At 41.1% G+C, this 21,767-nt stretch overlaps 1 protein-coding gene across 1 annotated transcript in view; it reads right to left on the minus strand.

Moving 5' to 3' along the window:
• LOC122552185 (epoxide hydrolase 4-like) overlaps positions 1–21,767 on the minus strand; it is a 34,590-nt gene that overhangs the window by 4,301 nt on the left and 8,522 nt on the right. The window contains exons 2-6 of the mRNA XM_043694776.1: positions 19,821–19,906; positions 16,928–17,085; positions 9,615–9,743; positions 4,733–4,830; positions 1,484–1,632 (exon numbers count right to left, since the gene is read on the minus strand). Of these exons, the coding sequence (XP_043550711.1) occupies positions 1,484–1,632; positions 4,733–4,830; positions 9,615–9,743; positions 16,928–17,085; positions 19,821–19,906 (620 nt within the window). The remainder of the gene's footprint in view (positions 1–1,483; positions 1,633–4,732; positions 4,831–9,614; positions 9,744–16,927; positions 17,086–19,820; positions 19,907–21,767) is intronic.

Genomic DNA, 21,767 nt, shown 5'->3' on the forward strand with positions numbered 1-21,767 from the left:
AGAATCCAAAGAGTGAATATCTCTGTGCTATCGTCACTGCCTCAAATGGCAACCCATATTTAAAATCTATCTGAATCACCTAAGCATTACAATGGAGTGATGTACCCATGCACAAACTAAGTAAGCTGATGAGAAGCACATACAAAACATCATAGGGAGATTCTATAATGAAAAGGATGATAAATATTTCAATGAATATCAGAGATCTTTCTCTTTAAGCACTCCTCCTTCCTCAAACCTCTCTCCAGGTCTGTTCTTCCTTATAAAGTTTCTTAACTTCAGTTTTGCTTCTCAACCCAAAATGCTAACTTGCTTGCTGTTGTCACAGATATGGTCTGGCCAGCTGAAAGTTCCCAGCATTTTCTGATTTTGCCAAATCTACTAGCTGATTATTCAAGAGCTGTGGGGCCATTCAAAATTTAACTAAACGTTGCGTGGATAGGAAGGATATCTCAGCGGGATAAGCCATTCAGCCCCTCAACACTACCTCATCATCCAACTACATTAGGGCTTATCTGTGCCACAACTCCTTGTACAACATTGTCACATATTGCTTGCAAAATCACAACGGTCTCATATTGTCCTTGACTACCTTAAATCCCTCATTCAATAATATCATATTGATATTGATAGACTTAGTAATTAGTAAGTAGTTAGTAAGTAAAATAAATGGTTGAGGAGCAGGAACAGATGGAATACCGTATAAATAAGGAACAGGTGTAGGTCATTTGGCTCCTGCTCTGCCATCATTTAAAATAGTGGCAGATCAGAACATAACCTCAACTTCACTTTCCTGCCTACCTCTGAAACCCTTTGACACCTTGTTTGTCAAGAATCTATCTAACTTTACCTGAAATGTAATCCACCAGTCTCTTGGGAGGAGAGCTCCAAAGATAAATGACCCTCTGAAAAATAATCTCATTACACCCTAAATGGAAGACCTCTTACTTTTAAACTGTGTCTATTTGTGCTAGTCTCGCCCATGAGGGAAAACAAGTTTTCAGCATCCACCCTGTCAAGATCATATAAGTTTCAATAAGATCCTTTTAATGGATAAACTCTTATAACCTAATCTTTCCTCATAACATAACCTCTCCATCTCAGGAATCAGTCAAATGAACATTCTGTCAATGGCTTTGGATGCAATTATGCCCCTTTTAAAATAAGGAGACCAAAACTATACAAGGTATCTAGATATGGTCTCACCAAAGCACTGCACAACTGTAGCATAACATTCCTATCCTTAAATTCCATGCCCAATGCAATAAAATTTTATATTTGCCTTCCTAATAACTTGCTGTATCTGCATACTTTTTTTTGTGATTGATGTACCAGAAAACTCTACACCCTCTCCAATGAAACATTTCCATTATTCTTCATGCCAAAGCAGACAAGTTCACAGTTTCACACACTAGGAGGTGGAGAAGAAGGAATATGAAACTTGGAAAGATTAAGATAAGGAATTATCAAGTGAATTCCCTACCTGAAGATGTTCCTGTAGTAGTTGAGGGGGGCCACGAGAGCCCCAGGCTTAGAGAAATTGTAGACATAAGCCTCTAACTCTTCCTCAGTCAATCTGCTGCTTTTATTCTGAATTCCCATTTGCTTACTCATGTATGCACTCTTCAAAGCCTAGAAAAAACACCCGTGATAGATTTTGTGCAGCCTTTAAAAGAAAATTTCAGGAAAAGTGTATTAAATAGAATAATCCAGGCACAGTTGGTGAACAGACCAGCAGGTAACAGGATCTTGTGTTCAGTAAACAATTATTTGTTTAATTAATTCATGGGATGTGGGTGTTGCTGGCTGGCTCAGCATTTATTGCCCAACCTCAGTTGCCCAAGAACTGCCATCTTGAACAATTACAATCCATATCGTGCAGATAGGCCCAAAGTGTCATCAGGGAGAGAGTTCCAGGAATTTCATCCAACAGTACTGAAGGAACGGTGACATTTTTCCATGTCAGGCTGTTAAGTGGCTTGGGAAGGTACTTGTAGGTAATGGTGTTTCCATATATCTGCCATTTGTATTTCTAGATGGAAGTGGTTGTGAGTTTGGAAGGTGCTGCCTAAGCAGCCTTGGTGTCTGCAATATGTCTAGTAAGTGGTACACAGTGCTGCTACTGAATGACAATTTGGATGAGGTGTAAATCAAACAAGCTACTTTGTCGTGGATGGTATCAAACTTCTGGAGTGTTGTTGGAGCTGCACTCATCCAGGCAAATGGAGAGTATTACATCAAATTCCTGCCTCATGCTTTGCAAATGATGCTCAAGCTTCAGGGAGTCAGGTGGTGAGTTAATCACTGCAAGCATCCTAGCCTCTGACTTGATCTTATACCCTTAGTATTTATAAGGCTGGGCAGTTAATTTCTGGTCAATGGTGAGCCCCAAGATGTTGACAGTAGGAGATGAGTTACGGTAATGCCATTGAATTTCAAGGGGCAAAGGTTAGATTCTCTCTTCTGGAGATGACTGGGTTGCATTTGTCCTGCATTTTGTGTACAGGACATACATAGGCAATATCATCTGTCAAATAGATGCCAGTGTTGTAGCTATACTGAACAGCTTGGCTAGAGGCACAGCAAGTTCTGGAGCACGTCTTGAATATCATTGTTAGAATGTTGTCAGGGCCCATAGTCTTTGCAATATCCAGCATCTTCAACCAGTTCGCAATATCATCTGGAGTGAATTGAATTGACACTTATGATGCTGGAGACCTTGGGTAGTGGCCAATCACTTAGCACCATCCACTCTGCACTTCTGGTTCAGCCTTATGTTTTGCACTGATGTGCTGTCCTTCCCTGTTAGTGAGGATGGAGATACTCGTGGAGCCGCCGCCTCCTCCCATTTAATTGCCCACCACCAAGCCCAACTGGATGTGGCAGGATTGTAAGTATTAGCTGTAATCGAGTGGTTGTGAAATTGCTTAGCCCTGTCAATCACTTGCTGCTTATGCGTTTTGGCATGCAAGTAGTCCTGTTTTATAGTTTTACTATGTTGACACCTAATTTTTTTTTTAAGTGTACCTGAAGCTGCTGCTGGTATGTCCTCCACCCTTCAGTAAAACAGGCTTAATGGTAATGGTACAGTGAGAGAAATTACAGAGTGTTCTGCATTATAATTCTGCTGCTGTTGAAGGCCCACAGAACCTCATAGATGCCTACTCTTGAACTGCTAACTGATCTAAGTCTATCCCACTCAGCACACCATTGTCACACACAACACGATGCAGGATATTCTCGATGTGAAGGCAGGATTTTTGTTTCCACAGGGACTGTGAGATGGTCATTCTTACAATACCTTTCATGGACAGATGAATCTGCAGTAAGCTAGTGAGGATGAGGTCAAGTATGAGGTTAACCTCTTTTATTTCCCTCAACATGTGCTGCAGACCCAAGCTAGTAGTAATGTGCTTTAGGACACAACCAACTCAATCAATAGTAGCACTGCCTACGTACTCTGGCTGGTGAACACTGAAGTTCCCCACCAACAGTATATTCTGCAACCTTGCCACGCTCATTCTTTCCTTTAAGTGATATTCAACATGGAGGAGAACTGATTCATCACCTGGGAGGGGATAGTGATGATACATGGAAATTAGCAGGTGGTTATCTTGCCCATGTTTGATGTGATGCCATGAGACTCATGGAGTCGAGTCAATATTAAGGACTCCCCAGGGCATATCCCAGGTGTATACCACAGTGCTGCCACCTCTGCTGGGTCTGCTCTGCCAGTGGGACAGGACATAGAGAAATGGTGGTGGTGCTATCTGGGATATTTCATGTAAGGCATGATTTGTGAGCATGATTATAGAAGGCTATTGCTGAGAGAGAGCTCTCTCAAGTTTGGAACTTGTCCTTAGTTGTTAGTAAGGAAGAGTTTGTAGGGTTGACGTGGATGTGCTTGCCATTGTCTTACTAGTACCTTAATCAGGATAAGTTGGGCAGTCTGGTTCCATCCATTTTTAAGACTTGCAGCATTTGATACAACTAAGTGACTTGCTAGACTGACTGGCATTTTGGAAGGTGGTTAAGACTCAACCACATTGCTGTAGGTCTAGAGTCACATGTAGGCCAGACCAGCCGAGGAGGACAGTTTTCAGTGATGGCATAATGATTTTGATCGTGGTTTCATGGTCATCGTCAGACCATGAATTCAGTGAATTCAAATTTTACCATCCGCCACCATGGGATTTGAATAGAGAAGACCCTAGAACATTACTTAGATCCTTGGATCACTATTCCCATTATAATAACACTACACTAAAGCCTCCCCTTAGTCTGAGTGGGTTGGCCAGGAAAGGTATTATAGTTAGACTCTGTCTTTACAGGGGCAAAGAAAACCTGCCAGATTTGGCTTCTGATTACAAACCTACACGGGAGGCAACCTTTCAGCACATCATGCCTGTGTTGGTTCTTTGTCAGAGTATCTAATTTGTTCCACTTAGTCTCTCATCACTTTAGTCAGTAAGTCAGCAATAGTTCCCTTTCAAGTCTCCCTTGAAGTTGCTTTTGAAATTGTCTCCTCTATGCTTGCAGACAATGTCAAGATAATTGGTGACAGGATACAGCATGACGGTGAATGCAATCCTTGGTAAAATAATCCATCACATACATACTGCAGAGTTTATACATGAGGAATAATGTGAGGCAACGAGGACAAGCAGGGTACATTGAAACCTGACAGCCAGGGAGTAGGCAATGCTTTCAGACAAGACAGTGAGCTGTTTACCTTGAAATCATCCATACACATGAAAAGCTCAGGAAGCTTCGGCAGTTGGAAAAAGAATACATAGCTGGACTTCAGCAGCTGGGATGGACTCAAGTAATCTGAAAAAAACACTTGCATTATATAGTTGTATCGTCATTCAGCATGGAAATAGACCCTTCAGTCACATCAGCTGCAGTCGAGTCATTTTACACGTAACTAAATCAAATAGTAAATACCACAAAAACATAACTAAAGAACATATTTATCTTGGTTTAGCCAAATGTTAACAAGATTCATATGGCATTCTATTACATCACTTAGAAATGTCTCAAAGTGCCAAACTAATGCATGCAGTCACTTTTGCAAAGTGCAAGATTCCACAATCAGCAACAGGATGATCAGTTACTACCCAGTGAACGCTTTAAATTTCATGATCTCTTTTGAATTCTTAAAGGCCTAAAGCAGGTGTGACCTCAGATGCCTTATCCAGAAATCTATACACTCACTGCTGTGTTTCCCACTCAAATCAGCTACTATATAAAGATTTCCTTTCCAATGAACCCAGTATTCTTTGCTGACTCTTCTCTCTCCATGCCCCCATTTGTCTAAATTAAACTGAATCAAAGGAATTAAAGCTTGAAAATTTGCTAAAAGGATAGAAAGCAGAGAGTAGTGATGAAGGTTTACTTTAAAATTAGAGGGAAGTATACAATGAAATTCCTAAGGTATCTGTACCAGGCCCACTGCTCTTTTAGACATATTATGAAATAACTCCACGACTGCCAGTATCCCATCACCGAGTCACACTTTGTTTACATAGTGCATGACACTGACCCAGATAGCTCAGAGCCGGCTCCTAGAGTGAACATAACTCCCGACACTCCTATTTATATCTCGCAGCCAGGACTCGCTAATTGAACCAGTTTAACAGCCCCAATCAGAGAATTCATATTCTATGAGATCCATTTGGCTGAACTCTTTCCAATCCATAAAGCATACACTATCAGTCATTCCTCTCCATTGGGCCATTGGTCAGCCAACATCACCCAATACCATATGGGGAGGCATCATACATCAGCACATCTCGCTTGGGTTCGTGGTGTGCCAACACCTTAGATGACGAGACCTGCTTCTTCACTTCTGTCAAGGCTACATCTTGGCTACAAGACCATTTCAGAAGCTGACCCTTCCACGATAGCAGATGTAAGGGTGCCAGGATAGAGGCCAGGTTATGTGTGCACTTCCCGTAATAATTCAGCAACTCAGGAAAGATCTAAGGTCTGGTACAAATGTGAGAGCCAGGGAATCTTTGATTGCTTTCACTTTATCTTCCAACAGATGTAACCCTGTCTCGTCGACACTTTAGACATAGTAGGTCATTTGGAGTGCCTGAAACCCCCCTTTTTCCCCTCCGATGAACTACACCTATCTTGGAGAAGCGTTTAAGCACTCTGTCCAAATTCTCTAAATGCTCTTTATTGTCTTCCCGGTTTTAGCACATCATCCAGATAAATGGTGACCTGGGGTAGGCCTTGTCAGAAGTCACATGACACCAGGTCATAGCCCAACAAGTTTATTTGAAATCACAAGCTTTTTGAATGCCACTCCTTTGTCAGGTGGAGTGCCTCTGAAGCTGGTGATTTCAAATAAACTTGGACTATAACCTGGTATCATGTGACTTCTTTGTCTACACCAGTCTAACACCAGCACCTCTACATCAAGGGTTGGACCTTGTAAAAATGTTCTCCAGCTTCTGCTGCTGGAAAATAGCACAGACTGACAATACTCCAAAAGGCAGTCTCGTACATTGATGTATACCCTAATGGGTATTAACTGTAGCATACTTCTGAGAATCCTAATCTAATTGTAATTGTAGGTTCACATGGCTCATGTCCAACTCAGTGAAGGACAGACACCACCACCTTTGCCAGTTTTGTCTGTAAATCCTCCAAAGGAGGGATTGGGTATTTCCCCAGCTGCAAAAAGTAGTTTACCATTCAGGTGAAATCCCCAGAAATATGAACCAATCTATCGGGCTTCACAATCAGTTTGACTGGTACTGCCTATTCTGCAAAGTATTTGATGATTCCTTCACTTTCCAGCCTCCTGGTTTCTGGTTCTACTTTAGCATGTAAGGCAAATGACTCTCTGCAGGCCTCGCAGAATTATGGCATTGCTTCTTATTCAAGAAGTAAGGTGGCCCCTTTGATAGTCCTTAGACTTCCTGAAAAACTTGCGTTTGTTTAATTAAGAATTCACTCAGGCAAACTTTCTCAACCTATTTTGTCCCATCAAGCTTGGGCCAGAGCCTTTTACCACAATTAGTAGTAACTGAACCAGTTGCATCTCATAAGAGACCGGAACGAAAGGTGTCCCCTTAACCCATAGGGATTTCCAGGTATAGGTTCTAAGCCTGGCCGAGATGTTACGCAAACTTAAGGGTAAGGGCCCAGAATGAACTTTGGCAAAGACTAGTTCTGCGATCACTGATACAGCTGCACCAGTATCGACCCCCATTAGAACTGGGTGATCATTTAGCCAGACGTTTATTTTGATCAGTTCTGATTTGGATGTGGCTGAACAATTTAACTGTTTGAAACTAGTTATAGGTGGATTTCCAGGCTATGCACACTTCTGGATACCGTCTTATGAGTTCTCTTATTCAAATCAGTCCTAGTGGGACTCTTTTGCTGTCTCAAGTCTGCATATTGGTAGCAACCACAAATGGCCTGCCAGCCCAGATCCTTAAAAAATATTAACCTTGGCCGAGGTTTGGCTTATTTTGGGGTTTTGTTGTGGGCCAACCTAGAGTCTCTCTGCTCAAGATACGTCCTGAATGAGACTACACAATTGCTTTCACTCAAGTGGTGTTCCTAAGCTCATTTGACCTGGCAAGGGTGTCCACTTCCTTTGGAATACCCTGTAAATCATAAGCTCCACTTGCTGAATTTTCTAATGTCAAAACCAGTCGTAGTGCCTGTTTGAAGTCCAGTTCAGCTTCAGTTAGTAGGCATGGTTACATCATTAAACCCACATATCAAACAGTCTCTCAGCATCTCATTTACAGCTAACCAAAATCAAATTCCCTTGGTTGTCAAACTGCTGAGTAAAACCGAATAGTATGTCAGAATTCATGGAGGCTTGGGGTCATAATATTCCTTTGCTAAATCCATCAGCTCTTGAAAGGTTTCAGTATCTGGTGCCTCAGGGAAAGTTAGGCTTCTAATAACCAAAGCAGCTACAGGTAAACAAGTTGTCAGGAGAATTATTTGTTGCTTTTCATCTGCCCCAATGTTATTTGTCCTGAAAACATAATGTAATCCTTCGACATGCTGGGTGCAGTCTTCGATAGCAGGGTCGAACACATAAAGCTTTCCATTTAGCAGCATGATGCCAATCCTACCCAAACTCAAAGATGACTGTTGCAAGCGAATGTCTTCGAGGGCGTGTTTTTCCTCTCATCAGAAATAACTCCACAAAGGCCAGTATCCCATCACAAAGTCACCCTTTATTTACATGTGCATAGTAATGACACTGACCCAGTGAGCTCACAGCCAACTGCTACAGTGAACATAACCCCTCAGACTCCTATTTATATCTGTCAGCCAGACTCCCTGACTGGACCAGGTCAATCAAGGAAGTCATATTCTCTGACCTGGCTGACCTTGTTCCAATCACTAATTGTTCTAAAGTTTGGTCATTATGCAAAACAGATTTCAACATAACAGAGCGGAAGGTGTGAAGACATTGCCTGATAAAATTTAACGCAGAGACCTGTGAATTGGTGTATTTTGGTGTGAGCCATGAGGAGAGGAACCATAAATTCATTGATACAATTTTAAAGGGGACATAGGAACAAAAAGATCTGGGTGAGCATATACAAATCTTTGAAGGTGACAAGGTAAATTCAGAAGGCTATTCAAAGGGGATTCTGGGTTTTATCGAAAGAGAGATAGATTACAGAAGCCTGGAAATTATGCAAAATAAAATCTTGCCTGTGGCTTAGCTTGAGTATTGTGCTTAATTCCACACCTTACACTTGAGGAAGTATGCAAAGACTTGAGAGGGTACAGAGAGATGGTAGCAAAATGAACAATGTCACTGGATTAGTAGCCCACAAACCTTTGCCAGTGTTCTGAGGACATGGATTCAAATTCCTTCCTGACAAATGGTGAAATTTGAATTCAATAAAGACTGAAATTAAAAGCTAGCCTAATAATAGTGACCAAGCAACCATTGTCAATTGTCATAAAAACATATCTGGTTTACTACTATCCTTAAGGAAAAGAAATCTCCCACCCTTATGTGGCCTGACCTGGCCTACTTGTGACTCCAGTCACACAGCAATATAAGAAGCAAAGCCTCAGTCCAAAGGCAATTAGGGATAGTCAATAAATGCTGACCTAGCCAGCAAAGCCACCCATGAATTAAAAAGATTTACTTTGATGGTGCGTGGAATAAGGCACTTTAGTTATGTGCAGAGACTGGAGAAGTTGGAGTTCTTTACGTTGCAGCACCGGGAAGTTGAGGGGTGATTTGATACAGGTTTCCAAACTCATGAATATTTTTGATACCATCAGTAACCAACTTCTGGTAGCAAACAAACGGATACCCAGTGCAGAAAGGTTTAAACTGTTTGGCAAAAGAACATTTTTTTTCACTTAAAGTAAACTGTATCATCAGTAACACAAAACCTGAAAGTGCGTTGGAAGTCAATTCATTAGTAACAATCGAAAGGAATAAAGTTACAGGACAGTGAGAAAAGATAAGCTGGATTGTTTTACTATAGGCATGATGAGCTGATTACCTCCTTCAATGCTGTATCTTTCTCATTCCAGTTTCACAGCACATTTATGATCTGTTCTCCAATCATTATGGATATAAACAAAAGTCTTCAGCTCACCTTGGAACACATTTGGATGTGGCGCATTCAAGATTATCAATCTCTCCACCATCTCCGGATTGTAAATTGCGAAGTTCCAAGCCAGTATGCCACCCCAGTCATGCCCCATCAGAATACAGCTGCTGTGCCCTGAAAATAAATAGAACTGTGCCATCAGAATAGCAAGTCAGGCTCTTTGTACAGGCCTCACCATGACTGCCCTTTGACATTCCAGCATGCCAATAGGGTTTTGACCCACGGTCACAAAAAGGGGGCTAGAATCAGCCTCTGTACCGAGTGAAGGAAGAACGGTTTGCCAGCCAACGCTTCTGCATATCATACTTTTTTTTCTAAATCTGCAATAGTGAGTAGAGTGGGTTCTTTTTTTTGATTATATGTTTTATTAGATGTGTCTCTTGATTAAAAATATAAAACAGAGCTACTACGTTAGCTTGGAGCAGTGAGTTTTAGGGCAGTTAAGATTGCTATTTTAGATTAGATTAGATTACTTTACAGTGTGGAAACAGGCCCTTCGGCCCAACAAGTCCACACCGACCCGCCGAAGCGCAAACCACCCATACCCCTACATTTACCCCTTACCTAACATTACGGACAATTTAACATGGCCAATTCACCTAACCTGCACATCTTTGTGACTGTGGGAGGAAACCGGAGCTCCCGGAGGAAACCCACGCAGACACAGGGAGAATGTGCAAACTCCACATAGTCAGTCGCCTGAGGCGGGAATTGAACCCGGGTCTCTGGCGCTGCGAGGCAGCAGTGCTAACCACTGTGCCACCGTGCCGCCCAATGGCGGATCTGGATCTGTTGATTATTAAGGTGCAAAGATGGCCTTTAGTAGAGTGGTGTGCTCTTCCTGTTGGATGTGGGAGATTAGGAAGAGTTTCCATGTTACTGATAATTATGTCAGCAGGAAGTGTGTTTGGTTGCAAATCCTATCGGCTTGCATGCATTATCTGGAGCCAATGAGGAATTTACAGGAGCTGGGTGTGCGATGGATGGCAGCTGCAGGAAGAGAGATAAACCAAAGATACAGTCAGATAGTTGGGTTAGAGGGAGACAGATCATGCTGGAGCCCTGCAGGTTTCCCCATCTCAAAAAAGTATGCTGTTCTGGAAGATGTATGGGGTGTTGGATTCTCAGCGAAACGTAGCACAAACTGCCAGGTTTCTGGTATTGAGACTGGCTCTAACGTAACCAGGGTTACTCTCTCTCACAGAGGTTTCTGCGGCTGATAGCAAACCATCAGAATGTGTTGCCTCCCTGGTGAACAGAATCAAGGATATCTCGGACAAGGTGCAGAATATTCTCAAAAGGGGAGAGAGACCAGCAGGAGGTTGTTGTACACATTGGAACTAATGACCTAGAAAGAGAAAAGGGTAAGATTCTGAGGAAAGAACATAGGAAGTTAGGCAGGAATTTAAAAAGGACGTCCTTGAGGGTAGTAATTTCTCGATTACTCCCAGTACCGTGAGCTAGTGAGGGTAGGAATAGGAAGACAGAGCAAATGAATGCGTGGCTGAGAAGTTGGTGTGGGGGAAAAGGAATCACATTTTTGGATCATTTGATCTCTTCTGGGGTAGAAGCAACCTATGTAAGAAGAATGGATTGCACATGAATTGGAAGAGGACTAAGAAACTGGTGGGGAGATTTGTTATAGCTGCACGGGAGGAATTAAACTAGTAGGGCGGGGTGGAGGGTAGTGGCAGTGGTGGTGGGTTGGAACCCAGGGAGATAGTGAGGAAAGATATCAGTCCGAGACTGGTACAGTTGGGAAAAGGAGCAAGTCGAACAGTCAGGTCTGACAGAAACAAAGCAAAGAACAAGATAGAATTAACAACTTAAACTGCATTTATTTCAATGCAAGAGGCCCAACAGATAAGGCAGACAGACTCAGGGCATGGTTGGGAACATGGGACTCGTATATCGTAGCAATTACAGAGACATGGCTCAGGGATAGACAGGACTGGCAGCCTACTGTTCCAGGGCATAAACGCTATAGGATGGATAGAAAGGGTTGGGCAAAAGAGTTTTTGTTTAGGAATAGCATTACAGCTGCACTTAGGGAGCATATTCCTGGGAATACATCAAGGGAAGTTCTTTGGGTGGAACTGAGAAATAAAAAATGGATGACCACCTTATTGCAATTGTACTGTAGACCCTTCAATAGTCAGCAGGAAATTGAGAAACAAATTTGTAAGGAGATCTCAATCACCTGTAAGAATAATAGGACGGTTATGGTAGAGGAGTTTAACCTTCCAAATATAGACTGGGACTGCCATAGTGTTAAGGACTTGGATGGAGAGAAATTTGTTAAGTGTGTACAAGAAAACTTTCTGATTCAGCATGTGGATGTACCTACGAGAGAAGGTGCAAAACTTGACTTGCTCTTCAGAAGTAAGGCAGTACAATCACATCCTTGCTACAGTGGCAATCAGAATTGCACACAGCACCCCAAATTGTGGCTTAACTAATGTTACATACAGGATCCAACATAATTTCCTTGCTATTGTATTCATCGCCTTAACTAATAAAGGCAAGCATCCAACATGTAACATTCTAGCCACCTGTAATGCTGCCTCAAAGGATCGACAGACGTGCACACCAAGGTTCCTCTGATCGTCAGTACTTCATAGGGTCCTATCATTCAATGGATATTCCCTTGCCTTGTTAGTCCACCAGGCCACATCATCTTACACTTTCAAGATTACAGTCAATTTGTCACTGATTAGCTCATCTGACCAGCCTAGAGTCTAATTACTATTTAGAAAACCTTCACATCATCTCCAAATCTACTGAACATACCTCCTACATTCATGTCCAGATCATTATTATATACTACAACACTGAACTGTGGTACACCGGAGCTCCCGGAGGAAACCCAGTGGTTAGAGGTTTCTGGTAACAAATACACCCTTCAAACTTCACCCTCTGCTTCTTGCCTCAAAGCCAGTTTTGGATCCACTTTACCAAACTGTCATGAGTCTTATCAGCTCTTAGCTTCTTAACCAGACTAACATGCAAGACCTTGTCAAAAGCTTTGCTGAAGTCCATGTAGACTACATCAAATGTACACCTAATTACCTCTGCAAAAAAAAATTATTAGATGCAATTTCCCCTTGACAAAGCTGTGCTATCCTTGCCTCTCCATGTGGAGATTAATTCTATCCATTAGAATATTTGTCTAATATTTTCATTATCTCGGATGTTGCACTCACTGGTCTATAACTTCCTAGTTTATCCCTACCACCCTTCTTGAATAAGAGCATCACATCAGCTGTCCTCCAGTCTCTATTCTATAGCAGATCTTCCACAGCACTAAGTCAAAGGATGTAACAGTTTAGACCATTTATTGCACAATGTACCAAACTGCTGCTCAGTAAAGCTATGCCCTTTTAAAATTGAGAAAACAGGAGGACTGCAGATGCTGGAGATCAGAGGTGAGAATGTGGTGCTGGAAAAGCACAGCAGATCAGGCAGCATCCGAGGAGCAGGATTGCAAAGTGCGAGTATTAAGTAACATAACTTTAGCCGAATCAATTTAATTGCAATCTGGTCAGGAATTTTGCAAATTAGAAAACTGATTTGCATGTTTCAGGCTCCAGGTTCAAAACAAAATTGTTATGGAGTCAGAGTCACATAGCATAGAAATAGGCCCTTTAGTCCCACCAGTTCACGCTGACCATACTCTCAAACTAAACTAGTCCCACTTGCCTGTGCTTGGCCCATATCCCTCCACAAATTTCTTGTTCATGAACTTATCTAAACATGTTTTAAATGTTATAACTGTACCCACATCTACTACTTCCTCTGGATTCCATTCCACACACGAACCATTCTCTGTGTAAAAAAAATTGCTTCTCATGTCTTTTTAAAATCTTTGTCTCACTTTAAAAATATGCCCTCGTCTTTAAATCCCCCACCTTAGGGAAAAGACACCTGCCATTCACCTTATCTATACCCTTCATAATTTTATAAACTTCTATAAAATCATAGCTCAACCTCCTATGCTCCAGTGAAAAAAGTCCCAGCCTTTTAACTCGAACCTTCCATTCCTAGCAACATCCTGGTAAATCTCCTCTGAACCCTCTCCAGCTTAATAATATCCTTCATATACCAGGGAAACCAGAACTGGACACAATACCCCAGAAGAGGCCTCACCAAGGTCCTGTGTACAACCTCAACATAACACCCCAAATCCTACATGAAGGCAAGCATGCTAAATGCCTTCTGAACCACCCTATCTATATGTGATGCAATCTTCAAAGAATTATGTACCTGAAACCCTTTGGTGTTTCTGTTCTACAACTTGCCCAAGGCCAAATTTTAATTATATAAGTATTGTCTTTGTTTGTTTTACCAAAGTTTAATACCCTGCATTTATTTAAATTAAACTCATTTGCCACTCTTCAGTCCATTGACCCAATTGATCAAAATCTCTTTGCAATTTTAGATAACCTTCTTTACTGCTCACAATACACCAATGTTGGTGTCATCGGCGAATTTACTAACCATGCTTTCTGTATTCACATCTAAATCATTTACATAAATGAAAAACAAAAGTTGGTCAAAAGGGGAAGCAATGGCCTACAGGTATTATCGCTAAACTACTAATCCGAAAGCTCAGTTTATGTTCTGGGAACCTGGGTTTGAATCCTACCAGGGCAGATGACGGAATTTGAATTCAACAATAATCTGGAATAAAGAATCTACTGATATCTATGAAACCATTGCTGATTGGCAGAAAAACATATCTGGTTTCAGGGAAGGAAATCTGCCATTCTTACTTGGTCTAGCCTACATGTGACTTCAGATTCACAACAATGTGGGCTGACACTTAACTATCCTCCGAAATGGCCTAGCAAGCCACTCAGTTCAAAGACAACTAGGTGTTGTCAATAAATGCTGGCCAGCCATGAAAAAAAAAATTGAACCCTGTGGATCATCACTGGTCACAGGCCTCCATCATCACTCTTTGTCTTCTGCCATTAAGCCAATTTTGTATCTATGTGAATCCCATGTAATCTAACTTGATGAATTAGTCTATCATGTTGAACCTTGTCAAAGGCTCTATGAAAGTCCAAGCAAACAATATCTACTGCTTTGCCCTTGTCAATCTTCTTGTTACTTTCTCAAAAACTTAATCAAGTTTGTGAGACATAATTTTCCTCACATAAAACCATGCTGAATATCCCTAATCATTTCTTGACTCTCCAAATGCATATAAACCCTATCTTTCAGAATTACCTACAACAACTTACTCACCACTGAAGTCAAATTCATAGGTCTATAGTTCTCAGGCTTCTCCTTACAGCTCTTCTTCAACAAAAAGTGACAAAGTTAGCCACTCTCAAGTCTTAAGAACTAGGAGCAGGAGTAGGCCATTTGACGCTGCTCCGCCATTCAATAAGATCATGACTAATCTTTTCATGGACTTAGCTCCACTTCCCCAAACCTCTCACCGATTCACTTAATTCCTTTATTGTTAAAAAAAAAACTGCCTTAGCTTTAAAAATGTTTATTGAAGTAGGGTCAACTACTTCACTGGGCTGGGAATTTCACAGATTTACAACCCCCTGGGTGAAGAAGTTCCTTCTCAATTCAGTCCAAAATCTGCTCCCCCTAATTTTGAGGTTTTGCCCTCTCGTCCTCGTTTTACAGACCAGTGGAAATATCCTCTCTACTGCTATCTTATCTATTCCCTTCACAATTTTATATATTTCTATAAGATTCCCCCTCAATATAATCCCAGTTTACTCAGTCTCTCCTCATAAGCCAATCCCCTCAACTCTGCAATTAACCTAACGAACCTCCTCTGCACCACCTCCAGTGCCAGTACATCGTTTCTCAAATGAGAGAGACCAAAACTACACACAGTACTCCAGGTGTATCCTCACCAGCACCCTATATAGCTCCAACATAACAGCCCTGCTTTTAAACTCAATGAAGGACAAAATTTCATTTGCCTTCCTAATTACTTGTTATACCTGCATACCAATCCTCTGAGATTCATGCACAAGGACACTCACATTCCTCTGCATAGCAGTGTGCTGCAACTTTTTACCATTCAAATAATAATCCTTTTTACTGTTATTCCTACCAAACTGGATGATTTCACATTTGTTAACATTGTATTCCATCTCTCAGACCTTTGCCCACTCTCTATGTTCCTCTGCAAAGTTTCACAGTCCTCTGCATACTTTGCTCTGCCACTCATTTTAATATCATCTACAAACTTTGACACACTACACGTGGTCCCAAACTCCAAATCATCTGTATAAATTGTGAATAACTGCGGTCCCAACACTGATCTCTGAGGCACAGCACTAGTTACTGATCGCCAACCAGAACAGCACTCTTTTATCCCCACTCTTTGCGTACTGTTAATCAACCAATCCTCTATTCATGCTCATACTTTACCCATAACACCACGCACCTTTATCTTATGTAATAGCCTCTTGTGCGGTACCTTGTCGAAGGCCTTTTGGAAATCTAGGAACACCATATCTACTGGATCCCCACTGTCTACCTTAATCGTAATGTCTTCATAGCATTCCAAAAGATTAGTTAAGCATGACCTGCCCTTCATGAACCATGCTGCATCTGCACATCAGGACAATTTCTATCTAGACACCTTGCTATTTCTTCCTCGATAATAGACGCAAGCATCTTCCCCACTACAGAAGTTAAGCTAACTGGTCTTCAATTCCCCATCTTTTATCGACCTCCCTTTTTAAACAGTGGCGTCACATTTGCTGTTTTCCAATCGGCTGGAAATGCCCAGAGTCCAGCAAATTTTGGAAAATTACCACAACTGCACCTTGTTAAGGTATGAAAAAGTATTTTCACAGTGGGTACAGGGTCAGGAGTATGTGTAGACCAAGGACACATTAATTTAAAATTACACTCGGGCATTTCAAGTGTGATGTTTGGAAACATTTATTCAATGGAAATCTGAAATTTTCTTTCCCTAGAAAGCTGATGATGCAAAGGATGATGGAAAATTTCAAACCGAGATTAATGATTTTTTTTATATAGAAAAGGGTAATAACATTTACAGAGCTAAGGTGGGTAGATGGAATTAAGTTTCAGAGCAACCACGATCTAACTGAATAGCGGAATAACTTTGAGCAATTCAACTACCTTCTTGGATTCCTATGGCCAACCTTTGCGAAAGACAAGGTTGCTTCAAACACTCATTACAAGCCTGACATCTAACTGAGGAAAGCTGTGATGGGTTGTTCAGGTAAAATCCTAACCCTGATGAAAGTTGAATATCTCAGTCAGTTAGACCACATCAATTATCAGCATACCTAGAGCTTCGATAACATCTTTGACATCTGTCAGCAAATAGTCCAGGTTATAGTCAATTCGACTAGATGGTGCATCAGAATCCCCATAACCACGCAAATCCATTGCCACCACTCGATACTCACTCTTGAACTCCCGCAACTGATAACGCCAAGAATACCTGAGACACAAAAAACATTTGTTGAACTGGTAACCAATTCAACTGATGGGCTATGCTACACAATTAATTCAGTAGTATTAGTATTGCATTCCGTGACAATATACTTGCAATAAAATACAAAAATACTTTGAACAACTAAGTGAAACTATTCATCTCTTAAATGATCTAGTCATTTGTTTCTACCAGAGTGTTTACTCCCTCAATCCCATTGTGTGTGGGTCCTTGGTGCTTGAGAAGTGGCTGTTCAAAATAACCTTGCACTACTAAAGCATCTTTTGCAACCCCAGAATATCCTGAAATGCTTTAAACCTCATGAAGAACTCTTAATGGGGAAATGAGGCTGCCAATTTGTATGTAGTATGTTCCAACAAACAGCAATGTGATAAGGACCAGATAATCCAGTGATTTGGGTTGAGGGATATATTTTGGCCCAGGACATTTGGGAGAACATTGCCCTTCTGCTTCCATATAATGGTTATTATACTTTCTACATCCATCTCATAGAGGCACCTCTTATCTTTCTCTCCAGTTCATAATAAAACAAATTGGAGGAACTTCCATTCACTGAGAATCTAAATTTCTACAAATTTTGCAACTGCCACAACTTAACTGGGAAGACTGCAGTGCACCAATAATCATACCTGTGTCAGAAGCCATCACAAAATGTGTAAAATCCAAATAAGACCACCAAAATAAATATTTTGCCTGACTGCCTGCTACTTAGGACATAAACAATTCAGACCAGATTCCTTCAGTAATAAAAAACAAAGTACGTATTGTAACACACAATTTTATCAAGAATAATGAAAAGAAAGGATTCCTAACTGATGCAACTTAAACTATACCCTTTAAAAGCTCTAAACATACATACACCGAATCACAATTAAGGCAGAGAAAAGATAACTGTTTTACGCATATAATATGGGTTAAAAAAAGACAATAAAAAAAGTCATCCAACAAATATTAAATATGAAATGCCTTGCTTATAATTTGCATCATTTACCTCCCTCTTATATTTGTTCTCCCAAATTGCTGAGCTTCTCATCAACTGAGGTCAAGGCTCAGACATTTTGTTTAAATTAATTTATGGGATATGGGCGCTGATGGTTGGGCCAGCTTTTAATACCCTTCCCTCGTTGCTCTTGAGAAGGTGATGCCACACTGTCATCTTGAACTACTGCAGTCCATTTGCTGTAGGTAGACCCACAATGCTGTTCGGGTGGAGTTCCTGGATTTTGACTCAGCGACATTGAAGGAATGGTGATATATTTCCATGTCAGAATGGTGGGCAGATTGTAGGTGTTCCCATGTATCTGCTGCCCTTGTCCTTTTACAAGGAAATGGTAATGGGTTTGGAGGTGCTGTTTGAGCAGCCTTGGTGAATTTCTGCATCTCTAATATAATAAACATTCCTGACATTATTTGGAAACTTGAGTTCGAATGTGGATAGAATCACGTGGAACTTGAAGTTTGATTTGCATTTCTTTATTGTGTGGGTTAAGGAGACGTTTGTGCTTACTTACATTTTTTAGTTCAGTGGGTGGTTCCAGTGCATCGGAAATGTATTCACATACATTTAAATGAAGCTTTTAAGTAAGTCCATGTGGTGAATAGTGCTTTAAGAAAACAAAGGTATAAGAGAAAAAGAAAAAGAGCTGTTGCCTCGCAACAAAATGTCCTGTACCACAGGGAGACAGAGAGAGAAAGCTTCCTTTTAGAAGAAGAAAACCATCTAGGTTAGGCAATGAGCCGGTTTCTGTCAGAAAGAACAGGTCTTTGGCAGCCAAGGCTAATTTGAGCTGAAAAGAAGTCCTGAGTGGTTTAATATCACTATAAGAAACATCAGAAACATAAAGCCATGGAAGAAGAATTTAAGAAACTCATGTTTGACTGAGCTGTGTTAGCAGTTTAAGGATCTCATGAAGATGTATTATCTAAAAAAGATAAGTGAATACAGATGTTTGCTGGAAAGAAACCAAGTACTGTGTGCTAACTAAAGAAGGAGTTTAATATGAAATGCGAGATTTGAAAATCTGTAAGATTGCTGTTGAAGTAAAAGGGTTAAATCTTTATTTTTGATGCTTGTAATAAGACTGTTTCAATCAGTGCTTACGTATTTTTTCTTAGGTTTCCTTTGTGTTTAAAAACTTTGACGTTCTTTTGTTAAAAGATTACTGGTGGCCTCTTGTGAATATGTTCAGTGACTGACCACCAGGAAAACCTAATTACAATTATAAAACTTATGGTCTATCAAACCAGGTTTCACTTTGGAAAGTGAACTTGACTTGTCTCGTACTACTATCAGTTGGAATTGCAATAGATTAATCTACCATTAAGGAACCATACCATAGCTGATAGCGAACAACATATCAATTTGTAATAATCTCATATGGTAACGTAAATGAGAATGGAACTCAACATATTCTTGAATATGGGCCCAAGGCAGGAGGAGGTAGAAAGTATGTAGCACCCTTCATAATCCCAGGATATCCAAAAGCACTTTACAGGCAAGTACCTGTGAAGGGTAGTTACTATTGTAGGAAATAAAGTAGCTATAGATTTCCCACAAATTGCAAGGTGACAAGGATCTGATAAACAGCTTTGTGATGTTGGTTAAGGAATAAATACTGGCCAGGATACTGAGCACAACTCCTTCATGAATAATGCCATTAGATTTTTATGTTTACCTGACAGGAAAGAAATTGTTAAACAAAAAAAAAAATTGAAGTCTTTACCAAAACTCAGGAAAGCCATGGAGTAGCAACATCAAATGCTTGTTCCTCTCGCCAGCTTCTACATAATGAAACCGCAGCCCTGAATCCTAGAGAAATAGAGAAAGAGGCAGAGAAAGGCAGAGAAAGACATAGTAAGAACACAGATCAAAGACTACCTCAGGATGCAGCTTTCACTACAGAACCACTACAAATGTTTTCAAAGATTGACTTCTGTGACCATTCAAATTATCTCTCAAGGTAAATAAGATAATTCCCATAACCAAAGATTAAAAATAGATTAGATTAGATTCGCTACAGTGTGGAAACAGGCCCTTCGGCCCAAACAGTCCACGCCAACCATCCGAAGAGTAACGCACCCAGCCCCATTTCCCTTTGACTAGTGCACCTAATACTATGGGCAATTCACCGTAACCTGCACATCCCTGGGCAGTATGGGTAATTTAGCATGGCCAATTCACCTGACCTGCACATCTTTGGACAGTGGGAAACCCACGCAGACACGGGGAGAACATGCAAACTCCACACAGTCACCCAAGGCTGGAATTGAACCTGGGACTCTGGTGCTGTGAGGCAGCAGTGTTAACCACTGAACCACCATGCTGCAATTCTATCATGAATGTCACCTTTTGCTCTCTCAGGTGATTGGGAAACATTCCTTGCAGTGTTTGGAAAGTGAGAAGAGGAGTTCGGCTTATTGTCTTGGCTAATTTTTATCCCTTGACCGTTGCTGTTTCATGAGAGTTTGCTTTGCACAGATTGGCTACCATGTTTCCTAATTACAGAAAATGTTATAGATTATCAGGCATACAAAATAAATACCCTGGAAATGGTCTCCGCACTGAGAAAAAGCAGAAGAATTTGAAGATGCAACTTCTGTGTTACATTCGCCATAGCCTAGAAAGGATTATAGCCATCCTTCTCAGAGAGAGGGGGACATCACTCCAGTGAATTTACACTGCTGATGCTATTCTGCTCCACACTTTAGCCAACTGAATTAGTACAAGCCCACATTTATAAAGTTAATAATAAGCTTCAAGACTTTCTGGAATCATAGAATCCCTATAATGCAGACAGTGGCGAGAGGTACTGACCCTCTGAACAGCATCCTACCAAAACGCCCTTATCCCTGTAATCCTGTGTTTACCATTGGTAATCCACCTAACTTACACATCCCTGGACACCACAGGACAATTTAGCATGGCCAGTCCACTTAACCTGCACACCTCTGGACTGTGGGAGAAAACCAGAGTACCCGACTGAAGTCCATGCAGACACAGAGAACATGCCACAGACAGTCACACAAGGTTCAAATCAAATCAGAGTCCGTAGCGCTGTTAGACAGCATTACTAACAGTGCCACTGTGCCCCCCTCAAGAGGCTCAGAACACGAAGACAACTTGGTAACATTGAACCGAAATGAATCTCTCATATGATTTGAGTTCTGTGCAGTGTTGCATACCACACTGCAGGAAATATGGTGTGCTTTAAAGAGGGCTCAGTGCAGATCCACTAGCATCACAGGTCACAACCTGAAACCCTATTTTTCTCTCTCCACAAACGATGTGTATACCCTGTTAAATAATTCCAGCATTTTCTGTTTTTAATCCATTAGGACGCTGCCTGTCTGAGGAAATCCAAAAAAAAGCTTAACTGCTTCTTTTTAGATTAGAACATCAATAATATAAGTCCATAAGGCATAGGAGCAGAAGTAAGGCCATTCAGCCCATCGAGTCCACTCTGCCATTCAATCATGGCTGATGGGCATTTCAACTCCACTTACCCGCATTCTCCCCGTAGCCCTTAATTCCTTGTGACATCAAGAATTTATCAATTTCTGCCTTGAAGACATTTAGCGTCCCAGCCTCCACTGCACTCTGTGGCAATGAATTCCACAGGCCCACCACTCTCTGGCTGAAGAAATGTCTCCGCATTTCCGTTCTGAATTTA

The sequence above is a fragment of the Chiloscyllium plagiosum genome, chromosome 8 (genome assembly GCF_004010195.1).
Source record: "Chiloscyllium plagiosum isolate BGI_BamShark_2017 chromosome 8, ASM401019v2, whole genome shotgun sequence".
NCBI classification, from domain to species: Eukaryota; Metazoa; Chordata; class Chondrichthyes; order Orectolobiformes; family Hemiscylliidae; genus Chiloscyllium; species Chiloscyllium plagiosum.